Consider the following 18,796-nt stretch of genomic DNA (forward strand, 5'->3'; position numbering starts at 1 on the left):
GAGACACGGGTTTGTGCCCCTGTCCGGGAAGATTCCACATGCCGCGGAGCGGCTGGGCCTGTGAGCCATGGCCGCTGAGTCTGCGCTTCCGGAGCCTGTGCTCCGCAAAGGGAGAGGCCAGAACAGTGACAGGCCCGCGTACCACACACACACAAAAAAGTGGAAGACCCCCTGATGGCGTCTCCGGGCTTCCCCGTGGGCCGGCTCTGCCCGCACGGCCAGGTTTGCTTTCTGAGTGCATATAAAGCTGGTCTTAGGGCTAATGCCACCTTGCCAGTGACACCACTGAGTAAAGGGCTCCTCTAAGAACTCTCTGGCATCCAGATAATCATTCTAGTCTGAGGGGAATAGGTCAAAGGCACTCTTAAACCCAAGGGTGCTGTACTGCTCCAGCCTACGCCCTGCTTTGTTTTAATTTTCACCTCCTGTTACGTGGACAAATTACTCCTCTGAAAGCGAGGTTAAAAGCCCTGTGCTTTGAGATGGATTTTTCCATCTCAACCGCTGAACACTTGGTCAGGGTGGGGCAAAGGGATCAGCAAGGAGGCACTGCTGGGGAGGAGGGCGAAGATCAAGCTGGTCTAGAAAATGCCATGAACTCCGTAGCAGGAGTGAACTTGCTCTTAGGGGCAGCAAGCATGAAGCTGAGAGCGGCAGCGCTGAAGGACATGCAGCCGAGTGGAGATCTGGAGATGACAGTTGTCAAGTAGTCCAGAGAAAATGTTCACAAGTCAACCAAGCAAGTGTGTTGGGAATTCTCAGACCCCCTGAATTATTACAGAAGAACTCAAGGTAGTAGACCCAGGCTGAAGTTCAGACTCAAATTCTGGATAGCTGTGTGACCTTGGGCAAAGCACTTCCCTTCTCTGGGTCTTCTTTGTTTCACTTGCATAGTGAGGCAGCTGGACTGTCCTCCCAGCTCCAGTACTGTGGTCCCCAGACTCCCCAGAGCAGGGAGCATGCGGTCAGTTACTATCATGCCTGCTCTGGCCATCTCAAGTCACTCACGCCACAGGGACAGCTAAAGTCGCCACTTTTAGCAATGTTCCTGGAAGAAGCTCTGTGAAAGAGGGCTTGCACTTATTCCGTGAGACAAGTTATCAGACCACAAAGGCTGTCTTCATTCTGCCAAATGTCTGTGAGAATGTTCTGAAGAAAGATGGCTGGGGAGATGTGAAGGCTGGTACCAGACATCCTGCCCCACTTGACCTCTGCTCCCACCCCGAACACACACAGCGGGACCCATCAGCATTTACTGTCTCTACCCAGGAAGTGATTTGAAGGCACTGCCGAAGTCTGCTGAGCAGAGCCTTTATTACCTGAGGGACGAGACTAGAAGATGGGGGGGGGTCCCCCTCCCCAGGAAGGCGGACAGATTGTTCTGACCGATTCCTGAGCTGTCCCTCCACAAAGGATGCCCATATCAATTTAAATTTCAAATAAACTTCAAATAACATTTCAGTGTAAGTATGTCCTAAATTTTGCATGGGATATACTTATACTAAAATTATTTGTTGTTTATATGGAATTCAAATTTAATGGGGCAACTTGTATTTTTAATTGCTAAAACTGGAAACCCTAACTCTGGAGAATAAGAGTCAGTCTCTTGGGTATTGAGGTGGCAAAGAAAAGGTGAAAGGGCCCAAGACAAGCATTCCTTTATAGTGGTGCACAAGTGTGACCACAGATCTCAGTTTTTACTGCCTTCCTTACTATTTCCAAGGCAAGAAGGCTCTATTATGCTTTATATATCTATGCCAAGGCAGGTCACTGTATCAATATGTAATCTGCTAATTTAAGAAAAACCTTATTGCCTACAGAAAAGGAGATCAAGTGTCTTAGCACAGCAGTTAATAAGAAGTCACCATTAATTGAACATCAACAATAACCCAGACATTTTACAGTCATTTTCCCACTTAACATTCACAGTCCACTGTGAGAGAGGACTGTCATCCTCATGTACAGATGAGAAAACCAACATCCACAGCGGTAACAAAATACTGCTAGCAAGTGGCAGAACCGGGATTTGAATTCTGGCTGGTCTGATCCCAGAGCATCATTCCTTCTACCGTGCAGAACTCTGTTACCTGCCTCTTTTCTTTCCTTCTCTCCTGCCTCATCTACTGCTGCCCTCTTCAAAGGAGACTGGCCTACCTGGAACCCCATGGTTCCTGGCCTCTGAGCCTCTGTTCCCTCTGGCAGGAGTGTCCTCCCTCCATCTCTGCACATCAGTTCCTACCCACCCTCTAGAGTCAGCCACCTCAATCTCAGGAAACAGACATCATCATCTCTCCTCGGGACTCTGACTGCGTTTCACCCGCATGTTGCACATGCTGCTGCCTGATAAGTTATTTATGTAGAATTTTCATCTCACCTCTGGTCCAGTGAAGGCAGACTGTGTCCCACGCATCACTTAACATGGTGCCTGATACCTACTTTGAATTCAATAAATATTTGCTGAATGAATGAATAAAAGAATGGGAAAAATGCTGGTGATCTGGGCAGGACCTAATCAAAATGACTGCCACTACAAATCCACACTGGGGCTTGCCAAACCTGTGTGCTGACCGAGGCAGAGAACCCAGAGACCCTGCAGTTACAGACAGACAGCTGAGCTCACTTGCCTGGCAATTTTGGGACAACTCAGGCAATCAGTCTGAGGAAGAGTGGCAGGGCATTGTAAGAGCAGAATGTCAGTCTAAAAGTTGGGAAACCCAAGGTATATCCTCAGTTCCTACACTAAGTTACACTGTGACCTTGGACAAGTCACTTCACTTTGTGGGGCCTCAGCTTCATCATCTGTAAAATAGGTGTAACGGCAGTACCTGTCGCATAGGGTTGTTACAAGAATCACAGGAATTAAAATATATAAAGCATTTGCAGCTGTGCTGGTGCAGTGAAAGCCTTCAATGCACATGTATTCTTACCATTGTCTATAAGATGATCAGGAGAGACTGGTTGATCCATTATCACTTATTCTCAGAAAGAAACAACACAGTCTTGCCTTTACATATACGTTCCCATAAATTTCACTTTTCTGGGCAACTGAAATAATGACAATTTAAAGATTATCCGATCCCCAAAATGATCAATAATGGAAATTTTTGGTCTTCTAAATTTGATTTTTAGAAGAGCTACAGAGCTTCCCACTTTGCAATTTTGACTTGTACTCAGTGTACTGAGTAGTTAATGTCATGGATGCCCTATCATTGGAACAGAATCTCAACCAGTGATGGACGGTTCCAAAAATCAATCAGGGGGCTTTGTAGCTGGGACTCTTCACAACAGGTGGATGAGTTTTAGCGCCTGGAGGGCAGCGACCCTGTGTGTGTGTGTGTGTGTGTGTGTGCGTGTGTGTTGTGGTCCCCAGTGCTTTGCACATACTCTGTATATACAGTTGACCCTTGAACTACATGGCTTTGAACTGCATGGGTCCACTTAACCACGGAGATTTTTCAATTGTAAATACTACAGTACTACACAGTCCATGATTGGTTGAATCCGCGGATGTGGAGAAACTCTGGATACAGAGGGTCGACTGTATGTTATACGTGGATTAACCCTCGCATTGTTTGAGGGTCAACTATTGTGTATATAGCTCTTAAATGTTTGCTGAATGAATTACTAGCAATAACTTCACTGCAGAAGTCGTTGTTCCACCTGATTCTTATAATCACGGCTGCTCTAAAGCCTGTTCTCCCCATGGCCGTGGCACTTCTACCTGGCAACCCAGCCCTGACCATCCAGGGCACTTTTTCTCCTCAGAGGGGACTCTGGATAAGAACTACCCTAGATCACTCCAGCCTCACTTCTGCTTTCTTGGCTTCCATTTTCCATTAGGCATGACTAAGTGCCAGAAGTTCTGTCTGGGAAGATAGGAGTCACTGGAATTTTTTGTCCTCTTCTTGACTGTGCAGCCTTCCTGCTGGTTTGGAGGCAGCTGTGAAGCAGTGTCCTTCCTTTGGCCTGCTCCATCATCATACCCTTCTTCTTCTTTTGCCCACTGATTATAGTAATGAGTTCAGCCACAGGAATGGTCACCTTCCCTTAAAGGTACTCAGTGCCAGGTCTCCACACTCTTAGGAGAGCTATTTCTGCTCAAGAACACCTTGGGCTTTCCCCGTGGCCACAGCGTCCCTCAGCCTGCTGGGTGAGCCACTAGGAAGAAGGTTCGATGCCCGGCCACCCCAAGGGAAGGTGGTGGGTATGTGGATGCAGGCATGCTGCCCTCCGGCCCTTGACTCCATTGTGCTCTCCTGTGAGCAAGGGAGCGGGAAACAGGCAGAGTGAAGGGGAGAGGCCAGAGGCGGCTTGGGCCGGCCCTGGACCAGTGATCGGGTAAAAGGGCTCTCATCTTTGTACTGTATGGCCTTGAACAAGTTCTTCCAGGAAATGAAGATGATGAAGTGAATGTCAAGTTTACGCCAATCACTGGGCTGAGGGTTTTCAATATACCAATCACTCCATTTAATTTCCACCACAATGGTTAATGCTGACCATACTCGATTTGGTGGCACTAGATGCCTAAGGTTCCTTCCGTGTTCCACGTCCTGAGACTGGCCCCTACTGTCACACTTACCTTCCTAAATGCACCCTTGCTTGGTCACCCAACCTAGCTCTGCTATTGGCTGTGGATTTTGGAGGTCACTGGCATAGTGGTTACTACCCCAATATCTGCTCCCTGTTTTTGCTCACCTCTATAAAGCTGTGATTTTAACAAGTCATGAATCTAGTTCATGTTCACAGGTGGTCCCTGTGCTGAAGGATCTGACCACAGACAAGACAGAGTCCCATTTCTGCAGAAGCAAGGCCTCTGCTTGTCACTAATGATGTGCACAGATTAGACGGTCGTCCTTTGATGCTTCCCCTATTTCTAGAATGCATGCCTCAATGAGAAATGATAGAACCATGCGGCTTGGCCCTCCTGCCTTGGCTGGACTCCACATCATAAGCCCTGAGCAGCCCCGGCGGCACCTGTCAGAAACCAACACGCACATCTGAACAGTCAAGCCTAATTCCCGAGAAGCTGTTTTAACTTGACATCTGAAAAAGTATTACATCTAGAAGTATTTTACTGGGTGTGTGTGTTCAGGGCATATGTGTGCACGTCCCGCAGCTGAAGTGTTCTATAAATATTAGATACGGGCTGTACAAAAAAACATCACGTACGGAGTGTACTTAATTCCATTTAGCAATGTTTTCAATTTGTGTCTGACCTCTGGCAACAGAGATGGAATTTTGTCAACACGAACAAAAAAGTATGCTAAACTACCTTAAACACAATTTTCACTTAAAACCCCAGAAATATGTTAGAGCTCAGTGATCATCAGCTACTAGCCCAGTACTTTCAGATGAGGGTACTGAGGCCCCGAAAGGTGAAGTGTCTTTTCCAGGTTCACCCAGGAAATTAATAATGGTGTCCAAATGAGACCCAGGTCTCCTAACTCCCAGGCTGTTATCCTCTGCATTTTCTTTACTTACTGTACGTTTTCCCTTCCAACCGTTCAAAGGCAACTCCGATTCCATGAATAAGCGTGTGTTTCTACTTTCATATACTATAAAAATCCAAAACCAACTCCCCTATTCCTTCCCTTCTGACTTTATAGGACATCTGTCTATTTTTCCAAGAAAATGTAGGGTTGTAACTCACAAACAAGGAAGTAGGTGCACTTGGTTATCATGAACGTTTTCCCATCCTGGGAGGGATACCCAAGCCTGATCTGATCAGTAGCTCTCACAACAGCACAACTAAGTGAATTCCCCCAACTAAGATGCGTTCATCTCCCAGTTACTCTGCTGTGTGCAGCTCCTTCCGGCTTGCATGACTGAGACCAGAGAGTAAAGCCTCATCCTGTTTCCCACTGAGAAAGCAGCATGGACAGGGGGTTCAGTCCTGAAAACAGCCCTCAGAGTGGCCAAAGAGTGGAATCAAAGGAAGCCAGGAGCCCAGCTGGAGGGCCTGGGAGGGACGGCCCGAGAGGTCCTGTGGAAGGAGCGGGGAGGCTGCGCGGGGCTGCGAATGCTCTGTGCCTGGTACAGCCTGGTCTGCACAGGCTGGAAGTGTGGTGAGCAGCCCACTCCAGGATGAGGGCTGTATTAGCAGTAATTGATGGCCGCGCTTTTTAATGGAGCTTATCATTTCACAGCAACAGATGTCAGGTTCTAATAAATAACATGTTCTCTCTGCCCTACGCAATTTGGAGAGGATGCCTGGATGCCAGGCAGATCTGGAGTCCTCCCTGTCTCTGTTGCTCTCTCTTCTGAAGGAAAAAACAAACCAAATCCCTTGAAGATACTTTTCAAAATGATTCTCTGTGAGAGTTCAAAGATCCAAGAATTTCATGGTATTTATTTCCTTTATTTTTCTCCTCACAACTTCCTTCTCTTTAAACCCTAGGAGGGATGGGTCAGCTTGTGAACACAGGAACCCGGGGCGCGTGGGGGAGAGGAAGGTTTGGCGCCCTTAGCCTTCCCCAGTTCCTCGGGAGGCACCATCACTGGTTCCTCTCCTGTCTTCTACGGGTGCTCTCATCCCCCAAGCGAGGCCAGCCTGGGCCTGGAAAATTCCCTCTTCTCTCTTGAGGGGAGTTCAGCTGAGATGAGGTTGGGAGTTTTTAGAGGGAACTATTCCTAGGAAACTCAAGGCAAAAAAAAAAAAAAAAGAAAGAAAACCTATGAATCATAGCAGCAGCTGGGCTTGCAGGCTCTGCACTGAGGTCTGAGCTCCGATGGGGCCCGTGTGGCCGAGCTTTCTGGGAGCCCCAGCCTGGTTGCTCTGCCTAGCTCGGGGCTCTCCCTTCCATTCCCAGGACGCTTCCTGCCCAGAATGGCTCAGTTCTGCAGCTGCTCCCCTCGCAGAAAGGCTGTGAGGGTGAGCAGTCAGTGGCCACAAGTCTTACCTTCCTGGTCAACCCCTACCCCTGGGTGCCAGATGTGAGTTCCAAAAATACAGTTATAAAGGGGAGGGATGGGCGGGGGCGGGGGGGGGGGTGTTAGTGGTCCTGGGAGAGGGAGAGGGCTGCAAAGTCCCCGTCAGGGTTTTCCCTAATGCAGAGCGATGACTGGATACCTGGGCCCCAAAGCTGGTTCAGTCAGCGTTCCCTCTGGCCAGCTTACCAAGCACAGGGACTGCAGAGAGAGGCCTGATGCCACAATTAAATCTTACCAGGAGATGTGAGTAGGCTCACATTATAACCACTTATGCTTCAAGATCACCCTTCCCCCCACGAGCCCTACCCTGGTCTCTAAAGAATTCTCAGGCCTCAGGGCTCCTGCGACCGTACTGTGAAGTACCCTCTTAGGACTGGGATTTCCACGCAGTGCTCCATGGCATCCCAGAGGGGTCCCGGAGGCCAGAGTAAGAGAAGGGATGAGGGGCACATCAGGTGGGGACATCTAACCCCCTTCTCTTGAGGAGAGAAGATCTGTTTTTACCTGTTTTAGTTAGAGGGCTAATGCATAAGACTGGACTGAAGCATTTAGCAGCTAATGAGAAGTTTGAAGGAAACAGTGTCTTTGGGAATACTAAGGTATTAACGATGAAAAATAATTGAAATAGCCCAGAAGGTACAATTTTAAAAAATTATTGAAAGAGAAAGTTATTCTGCAAAGACAACAGAATGACAAATAACAGAAGTATGCACGGTGAAGAGCCACGTATGGGGAATGAGGGATTGCTTTGGGAGTATCTCGATAAGTTTCTAAATAAGAAAATAACATCTCTTTCTGACATGGAGTCAAGAGGGGAAACAACAAAATGTTTTAGAAGGCTCATGATGAATTGCTTGCATGTGTTGACCGAGAAGCTATTTTTCGAAATATTCCATTTATATAATGGATTTAATGCGTGACAAGCCACTGCAGTAGGTGGTTTTAGGGTTCAATGCTGCTCTGAGAACATACTCAGGCCCCTAGGATCAACCTAATGCTTTATACAATGAAACTCAGGGAAAACTCACTCCACTTATTCACAGATTTATCAAACTAGAAAGGATTATAAAAAATTATCTGATTGGGCTTCCCTGGTGGCGCAGTGGTTGAGAATCTGCCTGCCAATGCAGGGGACACGGGTTCGAACCCTGGTCTGGGAAGATCCCACATGCCGCGGAGCAACTAGGCCCGTGAGCCACAACTACTGAGCCTGCGCGTCTGGAGCCCGTGCTCCACAACAAGAGAGGCTGCAATAATGAGAGGACTGCGCACCGCGATGAAGAGTGGCCCCCATTTGCCGCAATTGGGGAAAGCCCTCGCACAGAAACGAAGACCCAACACAGTCATAAATAAATAAATAAATAATTAAAAAAAAAAAAAAAATTATCTGATTCATTCATTTAGACAGAGCTAAAGCTATGTATAAGATACCAAGGTAGGTAACGAGAGGATTCAGGTTTTTTTTTAAGTGATAGTTGGTTTTATGTAGATTATACAGTTGAAGGATGGAGGTTTTCCACCTTTCAAACTGGCTGTACTGGCACCAAGAAGACACAACCATAGGGGACAGCAGCCATGGACGGAGCAGCCTAGAACTTAAGAATCTCTGGCCAAGTCACCGAGGTTTGAGGGACTGTTTACTCGCTTGCATGCGAAGCTAGCAATGCTGACTCCACCATCTTTTAATTAAAAATCTCTGTTTTTCCTCCAGGTATGATGACGCTGAATTCTAACATTTACTGAATGCTTATGATGTGACAGATCCTATGCTGGACAATTCACCTACATTACCCTGTGTAGTAGGCAGAATTCTAAGATAGCTCCTAAGATTCCTCAGCCCCTGGTGTACACTCCCTGTATAATCCCCAGGACTGAAAAATGATGAATTTCATTCCTGTAAGTGGGTTATGTTACATGGAACCAATGGATGACTTTAAGGAAGGGAGATTAACTGGTAGGCCTGACCTAATCAAATGAACCCTTTAAATCAGAGACTAGATGTCAGTAACACAGAAGTCAGAAATTGGAAACATGAGTGTTTGATGTACTACTGCAAGCCTGATGATGGAGGGGCCCACGTGGCAGGGAATGGCCTCCACCTGACAGCCAGCAAGGAAGCAGGGACCTCAGTCTTACAACCACAAGGATCTGAACTCTGCCAACAACCTGAGTGAGCTTGGAAGAGGCCCTGGGCCTCCGATGTGGTAATGGCCCCAGCCAACACTTTGATTTTAGTCTTTTGGGACCCTAAACAGAGAAGCCAGGAAAGTTGTGTTGGATCCACAGAGAGTGTGAGATAATAATTTGTGCTGTTTTAAGATATAAAATTTGCGGAATCAACAATAGAAAATCACACACCCCATTTGATATTCTAAACTAGCTTCACTATTTTATAGATGAGGAGACAGATTCAGACTATGAATTTGCCTAAAGTCACACAGCTAGTGATAGCAGAGACAGGTTTAAACCCAACTCTCTCTTGACTTTAGGGTCAGTGCTCTTAACTGCCACATGCATTTCCTCTCTGTATTTATGTTACTCAAATGCCAGGCCTCTGAGGAGGGAGGCTCAGACAAGTGGTAAAGAGAATGGGAAACTTTATCTATCTGCCTGGGTGTGGATGTGCAGAAAGCCAGAATAAAATGGAGCATAATTTTTCTTTCTTTTCTAAAATTCTTTAGAAGTCAACTGACTATTAAAAGCCAAAGTAATAACAATGTATTGTGGGATTCATAATATGTGAAGAAGTGAAACATCTGAATATAATAGCACAAGAGAATTACATTGTTTTAGGCTTCTACATTATACTTGAACTGTTGTAATATTAATTCATGGTAGACTGAGATAAATTAAGAATATATTTTAGTGTGCTAATAACTAAAATATGATACACAGAGCTATAACTAAAAGACGAATATAAGAGAGAATGGTATACTAAAAAATACTCAGATAAATCAAATGGAAGATTTGGAAGGGAAGAACAAAGGGATAAAGAACAGGGGAAATTAAACAACAAATAGTAAGAAGATAGACTTATACCCAACCAGCTCATTAATTATATGAAATATAAATGAATGAAATACTCCAATTAAAAGGCAGAGATTATCAGACTAGATTTAAAAAACCAAGTTACAAAAGGTTTCCTTGACATATAAAGGCACACATATGATGAAAGCAAAAGGATGAAAAAAGATATACCAAGCAAAAAATAGGCACAAGAAAGCAGGAATGAAGACGCAGATGTAGAGAATGGACTTGAGGCCACGGGGAGGGGGAAGGGTAAGATGGGACGAAGTGACAGAGTGGCATGGACTTATGTATACTACCAAAATAGACAGCTAGTGGGAAGCAGCCGCATAGCACAGGGAGATCAGCTGGGTGCTTTGTGACCACCTAGAGGGGTGGGATAGGGAGGGTGGGCGGGAGACGCAAGAGGGAGGAGCTATGGGGATATATGTATATGTATAGCTGATTCACTTTGTTGTAAAGCAGAAACTAACACACCACTGTAAAGCAATTACACTCCAATACAGATGTTAAAAAATAAAAATTAAAAAAGAAAAAGAAAGCTGGTGTAACTATATTAATATCAGACAAAGCAGAATTCAAGTGAAGTAGTGTTATCAGAAATACCGAGAATCATTTCATAATGATAGAATGGCCAATTTATCAAGAAGACATAACAATTCCAAATATGTATGTACTTAAATAACAAAACTTCAAAATGCAAAAAGCAAAAAATGACAGAACTAAAAGGAGAAATAGACAAATACAAAATCATAGGTGGAAATTTTACCACCTCCTTTCAGTAACTGTTATAATAATAAACACAAAAAATAATAGTAAGGATATAGAAGATTTGAACAACACTAACAAGTAATTTGACTTAATATGTATATAGAACACTATATATCAGAACTGCAGGACACACATTCTTTTCAAGTTCACATGAACTATATCAAGATGGACTATATGTTGGGCCATAAAACAAGTCTCAACAAATTTCAAAGGATTAAAATCACACAGATTATAATCTCTGACCAAAACAGAAATTAAACATCAGTAACAATAAAGCATCTAGAAAAATCCCCAAACACTTGAAATTCAAGCAGCACAATTAAAAATAACTCATGGTTCAAAAAGAAATCACAAAGGAAATTAAAAATTTTTTCTAACAAAATGATAATGGAAAAGACATACAGATCGCCAAGAAGCACATGAAAAGCTGCTCAACATCACTAATTATTAGAGAAATGCAAATCAAAACTACAATGAGGTATCACCTCACACCAGTTAGAATGGGCATCATCAGAAAATCTACAAACAACAAATGCTGGAGAGAGTGTGGAGAAAAGGGAACCCTCTTGCACTGTTGGTGGGAATGTAAATTGATACAGCCACTATGGAGAACAGTATGGAGGTTCCTTAAAAATCTAAAAATAGAACTACCATATGACCCAGAAATCCCACTACTGGGCATATACCCAGAGAAAACCATAATTCAAAAAGATACATGCACCCCAATGTTCACTGCAGCATTATTTACAATAGCCAGGTCATGGAAGAAACCTAAATGCCCATTGATGGACAAATGGATAAAGAAGATGTGGTACATATATACGATGGAATATTACTCAGCCATAAAAAGAAACGAAATTGGGTCATTTGCTGAGATGTGGATGGATCTAGAGACTGTCATACAGAGTGAAGTAAGTCAGAAAGAGAAAAACAAATATCGTATATTAACGCATATATGTGGAACCTAGAAAAATGGTACAGATGAACTGGTTTGCAGGGCAGAAATAGAGACACAGATGTAGAGAACAAACGTATGGACACCAAGGGGGGAAAGCGGTGGGGGGGTGGTGGTGGTGGTGGGATGAATTGGGAGATTGGGATTGACATGTATACACTGATGGGTATAAAATGGATGGCTAATAAGAACCTGCTGTATAAAAACAAAAAAAATATCAAATTTTGTGGGATACAACTAAAGCAAACTTTAGAGAGAAATTTATACCTTTAAAGGCTTATATTAAAAAAGAAGAAAAGGGGTTTCCCTGGTGGCGCAGTGGTTGAGAGTCCACCTGCCGATGCAGGGGACATGGGTTTGTGCCCCGGTCCGGGAAGATCCCACATGCCGCAGAGCGTCTGGGCCCATGAGCCATGACCGCTGAGCCTGCGCGTCTGGAGCCTGTGCTCCGCAATGGGAGAGGCCACAACAGTGAGAGGCCCGCGTACCACAAAAAAAAAAAAAAAAAGAAAGAAAGGATTAAAATCAATGATCTAAGTTTCTATTTTGAAAAAATTGAAAAAGAAATTAAACTGAAAATAAATTGAAGGAAATAATAAAGATAAAAGCATAGATTAATAAAATGGAAAACAAACCATGGATAAAATCAACAAAGTAAAAGCTTGTTTCTTTGAGAAGATCAGAAAAATTGATAAACCCCTAGGTAGACTGTTTTTAAAAAAAAAGGGAGAGGAAAAAGATACAAATTTTCACTGTAAGGAATAAAAGAAGTTATATCACTATAGCCCCCATAGATATTAAAAGGAAAATAAGACAATACCATAAACAATTCTATGGCAATCCATTCAACAACTTAAATATGATGGATAAATTTCTTAAAAAAACCCCACAACTTGCTACAACCAACACAGGAAGAAATTTTTAAAAATCTGAATATCCCTATATTTAGTATAGACATTGAATTTTTTTCCCCACAAATAAACTCTACCAAACATTTAGAAAAGAATAATGCCAAACCTACATAAACTCTTTCAGAAAACAGATAAGGAAGGAAAACTTGCCAATTCCTTTTATGAAGCCAGTGTAGTGCTATCATCAAAGTCTAACAAGGACAACACAAGAAAGGAAATTTCAGACTAGTATCATCCATGAACACAGATGTAAAACTTTTAACATAATTTTAGCAAATCAAATCTAATAATATAAAAAAGGATAAAATATCATGACTCAGAAGGGTTTATTTATCCCTGGAATGCAAGGTTGGTCTAACAGTCAAAACCTAATTAACGTAATTCACCACTCTAATAGAAGAAGAAAAGCCACAGGATCATGTCAATAGAGGCAGAAAAAGCATTCTACAGAATTCAACAGTCACTCATGATAAAAACTCTTAGCAAAGAAGGAATATAAAGGAATTTCTTCAATCTGCTAAAGACATCTATGTAAAACCTACTGCTAACATCAATTTTAATGTGGAAATATAAGGCCAGATGTCTGCTCGCAGCACTTGTGTACAACACTGGATTAGAGGTCCCAGTCAGTGCAAGTAGGTTAAAAAAAAAAAAAAAAAAGAAACTAAAAAATGTAAAGATTTAAACACTAGAAAGAAAGAAGTAAAGCTGTTAACAGATGATATGACTATTTATGTAAAAAATTCTAAGAAATCTATAAAAAAGCTACTAGAACTTAGTAGGATTGTAAATTTCGCAATGTCACAGTACACAAGGTCAATATAGAAAAATCATTTCTATTTCTATATACTAGCAACAACTGGAAAATAAAATCTGAAAAGCTATCATTCACAATAAAAGCAAAAACATTAAAAAGTATCCAAGACTTCTACACTGAAATCTTAAGACATTTCTGAGGTAAATTACAGAAGATCTAAATAAAACCATGTTTACTGATAGGAAGAATTTGGTATTGTTAAAATGTCGATTCTTCCCTTGTTGACCTACAGATTCAATGCCATCCCAATCAAAATCTCAGGAGGCTTTTCTTTTGCAGGTTGGGGTTGGAAGTGGCAAACTGATTCTAAAACGTATACAGAAAAGAAAAGGACCTAGGACAGCCAAAACAATCTTTAAAAATAATAAAGTTGGAGAATTTACATTTCCTGATTCTAAGAACCATTGGTATTGGTATATAAACAGAAAAATAGATAGATGAAATAGAATATCCAGAAACAGACCCACTCATATATGGCCTATTTATTTATTTATTTATTTTTGCGGTACGCGGGCCTCTCACTGTTGTGGCCTCTCCTGTTGCGGAGCACAGGCTCCGGACGCGCAGGCTCAGCGGCCATGGCTCATGGGCCCAGCCGCTCCGCGGCATGTGGGATCTTCCCGGACCGGGGTACGAACCCATGTACCCTGCATCGGCAGGCGGACTCTCAACCACTGCGCCACCAGGGAAGCCCTGGTCTATTTATTTTTACAAAGGCATGAAGGTAATTCAATGGGGAAAGAAAGGTTTTTTTCAACAAATGTTGCTTAAATTAACCTGGAGATATATAAACAAAAAAATTAACTTTAGTCTCTACCTCATACCACATCCCCAAATTAATTTGAGATGGGTCATAGACCTAAATGTCAAACCAAAACCAAAGCTCCTAGAGAAATACACAGGAGAATCTCTTCATGACCCTGTGGAAGGTAAATAATTAAGAGGATACAAAAATATTAACATAAAAATAAAACACTGATAGGGCTTCCCTGGTGGCGCAGTGGTTAAGAATCCGCCTGCCAATGCAGGCATCACGGGTTCAAGCCCTGGTCCGGGAAGATCCCACATGCAGCAGAGCAACTAAGCCCGTGCACCACAACTACTGAGCCTGCTCTCCAGAGCCAGCGAGCCACAACTCCTGAAGCCTGGGCGCCTAGAGCCCGTGCTCTGCAACAAGAGAAGCCACCGCAATGAGAAGCCCACGCACCACAATGAAGAGTAGCCCCCGCTCACCACAACTACAGAAAGCCCGTGCGCAGCAACAAAGACCCAACGCAGCCAAAAATAAATAAATTAAATAAATAAATAAATAAAAACTAAAACACTGATAAAATAGATTTAATTAAAAATAAAAAATTTCTGCTCATCAAAAGATACTGTTAAGAATATGAAGAGTTGTGGAGAGACGTAGACGAGTTGAGTCCTGGTCTGCGGGGAGGCTGCCGGCTCCGTCGCAGACTACGGACCTCTCTGGGTCTCAGTTGCCAAAGATCCTGTCCGGTAGGTGAGTGGCTCACTTTGAGGGAAAGGCTTCTCGGATTGAGGCTTCTTCATGGCCGCTCAGATCGCGAGTGGTCAGGGCTGCTCTCTGTGCGGAGGATGGCGTCCAATGAGCGCAGTTTATTCGAAGAAGTACTAGCCTGACATGAGTGGCTGTCGAGTATTCATCGGGAGGCTAAATCCAGCGGCCCGGGAGAAAGATGTGAAAGATTCTTCAAGGGGTATGGACGAATACGAGATATTGATCTGAAAAGAGGCTTTGGTTTTGTGGAATTTGAGGATGCCAGGAATGCAGATGATGCTGTATATGGACTTGATGGAAAAGAACTCTGCAGTGAAAGGGTTACAGTTGAACATGCTAGGGCTCAGTCTCGAGGCGGAAGAGGTAGAGGACGCTACTCAGACCGTTTTAGTAGTCGCAGACCTCGAAATGATAGACGAAACGCTCCACCTGTAAGAACAGAAAATCGGCTTATAGTTGAGAATTTATCTTCAAGAGTCAGCTGGCAGCCTATCTGTGTCGTTGGCCTTATGACGAGGAGAGCCTGTGGGTTATCCTAATCGTTGTCTCGGTCACTCTTGGTTGGGCCTGGTTGACTTTGCCAGTCAGCTCCTACAGTGATCAATTGGCCACCTCTAGATCTGTGTTTGTCGGTCTAGACGTAATCGGTGCACTTCCTTGAAGTGCCAGGTTGCAGTGATCCCAGAGCGTTGATAACGTGATCTGATCCCTAAGTTGAGAGCTGTCTTCCTGTAACGCTTCCAAATAAGAGGTCCTGGTCAAAAAGAGTTCAAAGATACGAAATTAGGTGGTCGTTGGAATCCTGATCGCAGTAAAGTGGTCCTTGGTAACTACACAAGAGTAGAACATGTCTGCATCCGCCAGTAGTCTGCTAATAGGGAGGGCTGTGCGATTAAAGGCTTCCATCGATTGGGTAGTGTCCTTCAAGTGGGTGGTGAAGAGCCAGTTGGGCATATGTCATGAAGGTTTCTCCGACCGATTAATGGTTTGCTGCTTGACTAGCCTAGGGAAATAATAATAAGGGATCTCAAAGATTTCATGAGACAAGCTGGGGAAGTAACCTTTGCGGACGCACATCGACCTAAATTAAATGAAGGGGTAGTTGAGTTTGCCTCTTATGGTGACTTAAAGAATGCTTTCTGGAAAAAAAATAAATGGGAGAAAAATCAAATTAATTGAAGGCAGCAAAAGGCACAGTAGGTCACGAAGCAGGTCTCATTCCCGGACCAGGAGTTCCTTGAGGTCTCGTAGCCGATCTCGTTCCCGGAGTCGCAAGTCTTAGAGCCGGTCCAGGATCCGGAGCCGGAGCAAGTCCCATTCTGTTAGTAGGTCTCCTGTGCCTGAGAAGAGCCAGAGACGTGGTTCTTAAGTAGATCTAAGTCTCCAGCATCTGTGGATCGCCAGAGGTCCAGGTCCAGGTCCCAGTCCCGGTCAAGGTCCAGATCAGTTGACAGTGGCAATTAAACTGTAAATAACTTGCCGTGGGGGCCATTTAAAAAAAAAAAAATTTTTCCCAAACCATACTTGCTAAAAATTCTGGTAAGTATGTGCTTTTCTGTGGGGGTGGGAGTTGGAGGGGGGTGGGTTGGGTTGGGCTGGGTATCTTTGTAGATGTGGACCACCAGGGGTTGTTGAAAACTAATTGTATTCAGTGTTTTTGATAAGCCTTCTGCTCACATTTTTGTGAATGTCTGAAGTATACAGTTTGTGTATATTGACAGAGCTCTTTTATAAATAAAGCAAATTTAATTTTTTTGTACTAGAAAAATTTGAACGTTTTAGTTCCTGGTTATTCAAATATGTTGATACAGAATTAGTTTAATGCCTCACTTAAACTAATTAATAGCTTTGGACACTTAAAAGAGCTCTAAATTTGCTTGTACATAAAGGCTTAATTTGAGTTTTCCTTGTTAGGGTCAAGGGGTGTCCGTCCACCCATCCTGTAACAGCTGCCTGGCAAAGACGTTAAAGCAGCTGTTTGTTATTGATAATAAAAGATTATAAAACTGAAAAACCAAAGAATATGAAAAGGCAAGCCATAGATTAGGAGAAAATATCTCTAACACATATTTCTGACAAATATATAAAGAACTTTTAAAACTCAATAATAAATAGACCAACAACCTGATTAAAAATAGGCAAAATTTGAACAGATCCTTCACAAAAGAAAACATACCAATAAGCACATGAAAATATGCTCATCATTAATCATCAGGAAATCAAAATTAAAAACACAATGCCACATCACTTCATCCCCTATAGAACAGCTAAAATTAAAAAGACTGATAATACCAAGTGTTGGAGAGGATACGGAACAACTGGAACCCAGCATATTGCCGGTGGGAGTATAAACTGGTAGGACTTCGAAAAAGGTTGTCAGTTTCTTATAAAGTTAATCATACACATACTCCCAGGTATCTACCAACAGAATTGAAAACATATGTCTATTACAAAGCTTATATAAAAGTTCATACCAGCTCTATTCATAAAAATCCCCAAATTGGAAACAACCTAAATATAATTAGCAGATGAATGGATTAGTACATTATAGTATATTCATATAATGAAATATTGCTCAGCAGTAAAAAAAAGGAATGCCATAACAGATAACTCTAAAATAATTATGTTGAATATAAAAGACACAAAAGAGTACAATCTGTATTATTCCGTTTATTAGAAGTATCTAGAAGAGGAAAAACTAAGACATGGTGATAGAAATCAGACAGCGTTGTCTTGGGGGTGAGGAGACTAATTGGAGAGGGGTAGAAGGTAACTGTCAAAACTCCACCAAAAGATACACTTAGGGACTTCCCTGGTGGTCCAGTGGGTAAGACTCTGCATTCCCAATGCAGGAGCCCGAGTTCGATTCCTTGTTGGGGAACTAAATCCCACATGCATGCTGCAACTAAGAGTCCGCATACTGCAACTGTGAGCCCACCTGCTGCAACTAAAAAACAAAGATCCCGCATGCCGCAATGAAGATCCCGCATGCTGCAACTAAGACCCAGTGCAGCCATAAATAAATAATTGTTTTTAAAAAAGATACACTTAAATCTGTCCACTTCATTGTACGTAAATTATAAGTGTATGTCAATTACATGACAATAAATATCTTTAAAAGATATATGCAAAACCCTTGCCTTCAAAGGACTCACAGGTCCATTAAGGAAATGAGATATATACAAAGATGTGAAAAAATCAAAGAATAATACAAAAGAGATTTCAAAGCAGTATATGACCAACAGTCAACCAAAACTGGAAAGAGGGGAACGAGCTGCCTGCAAGTTAGCATGGATGGGAAAACCATAAGGAAGAATGTGGAAGGAAGGGTAGACCTGCAGGAGCAGAAGGACAGCAGGAGGAGAGCAGTGGGCACAGGCATCGTGGGACAAAGCAGAAGCTAAACCCAACGGTCTTTCACATGTCCACCCACTGACTGACCCTTCATATCAAGCCCATCAGTAGGGAGGAGTACAGTCTTGTTTTACACGATGAAGTTCAGGAAGGTTATAGCCCTGCCCAAGGCCACAGAGCTTATAGATTAGAACTTGTGATAGCAACTGGGGAACACATGACCCTGAAGCCTGTGCTCACCTAGCAGAGGGTAATTTACTTGTGAGGACAGAATTTGCTGAACAGCCACGAGCAAGAAGTACATGTCATAGGAAGAGCCCTGGCCAGAAAGTGTCCTTTCTAAATTCACATGCTTAGAATTTTGCTCTGCAGGAGGGAATAAACAGCTGACTCCACTCAAAGGGCTCTAGTGCTGTTCATAAACCGTGAGAGTGTTTATGTCCTGGGCAGAGCTCTCCAAGTGAATTATAGCCTTTTACGCACTTGTATACATACAATATTTTCAGCAG

General features: G+C 43.1%; 1 protein-coding gene and 1 pseudogene across 6 annotated transcripts in view; one reads left to right on the plus strand and one right to left on the minus strand.

Annotated features, from left to right (window-relative positions):
• The window catches only part of BABAM2 (BRISC and BRCA1 A complex member 2), a 453,750-nt gene that overhangs the window by 30,295 nt on the left and 404,659 nt on the right, over nucleotides 1–18,796 (minus strand). Inside the window, exon 12 of one of the 6 annotated variants that reach the window (XM_073791486.1) lies at nucleotides 14,734–15,936. The exons of the other annotated variants lie outside the window; for them this stretch is intronic. Within the exon in view, the coding sequence (XP_073647587.1) occupies nucleotides 15,891–15,936 (46 nt within the window). The 3' untranslated portion in view covers nucleotides 14,734–15,890. Of the gene's footprint in view, nucleotides 1–14,733; nucleotides 15,937–18,796 lie in introns of those variants that run through there. 6 annotated transcript variants of the gene reach the window in all.
• On the plus strand, nucleotides 14,939–15,472 carry LOC101333638 (serine/arginine-rich splicing factor 5 pseudogene; annotated as a pseudogene).

Source organism: Tursiops truncatus, chromosome 14, assembly GCF_011762595.2.
Source record: "Tursiops truncatus isolate mTurTru1 chromosome 14, mTurTru1.mat.Y, whole genome shotgun sequence".
Taxonomy (NCBI): Eukaryota; Metazoa; Chordata; class Mammalia; order Artiodactyla; family Delphinidae; genus Tursiops; species Tursiops truncatus.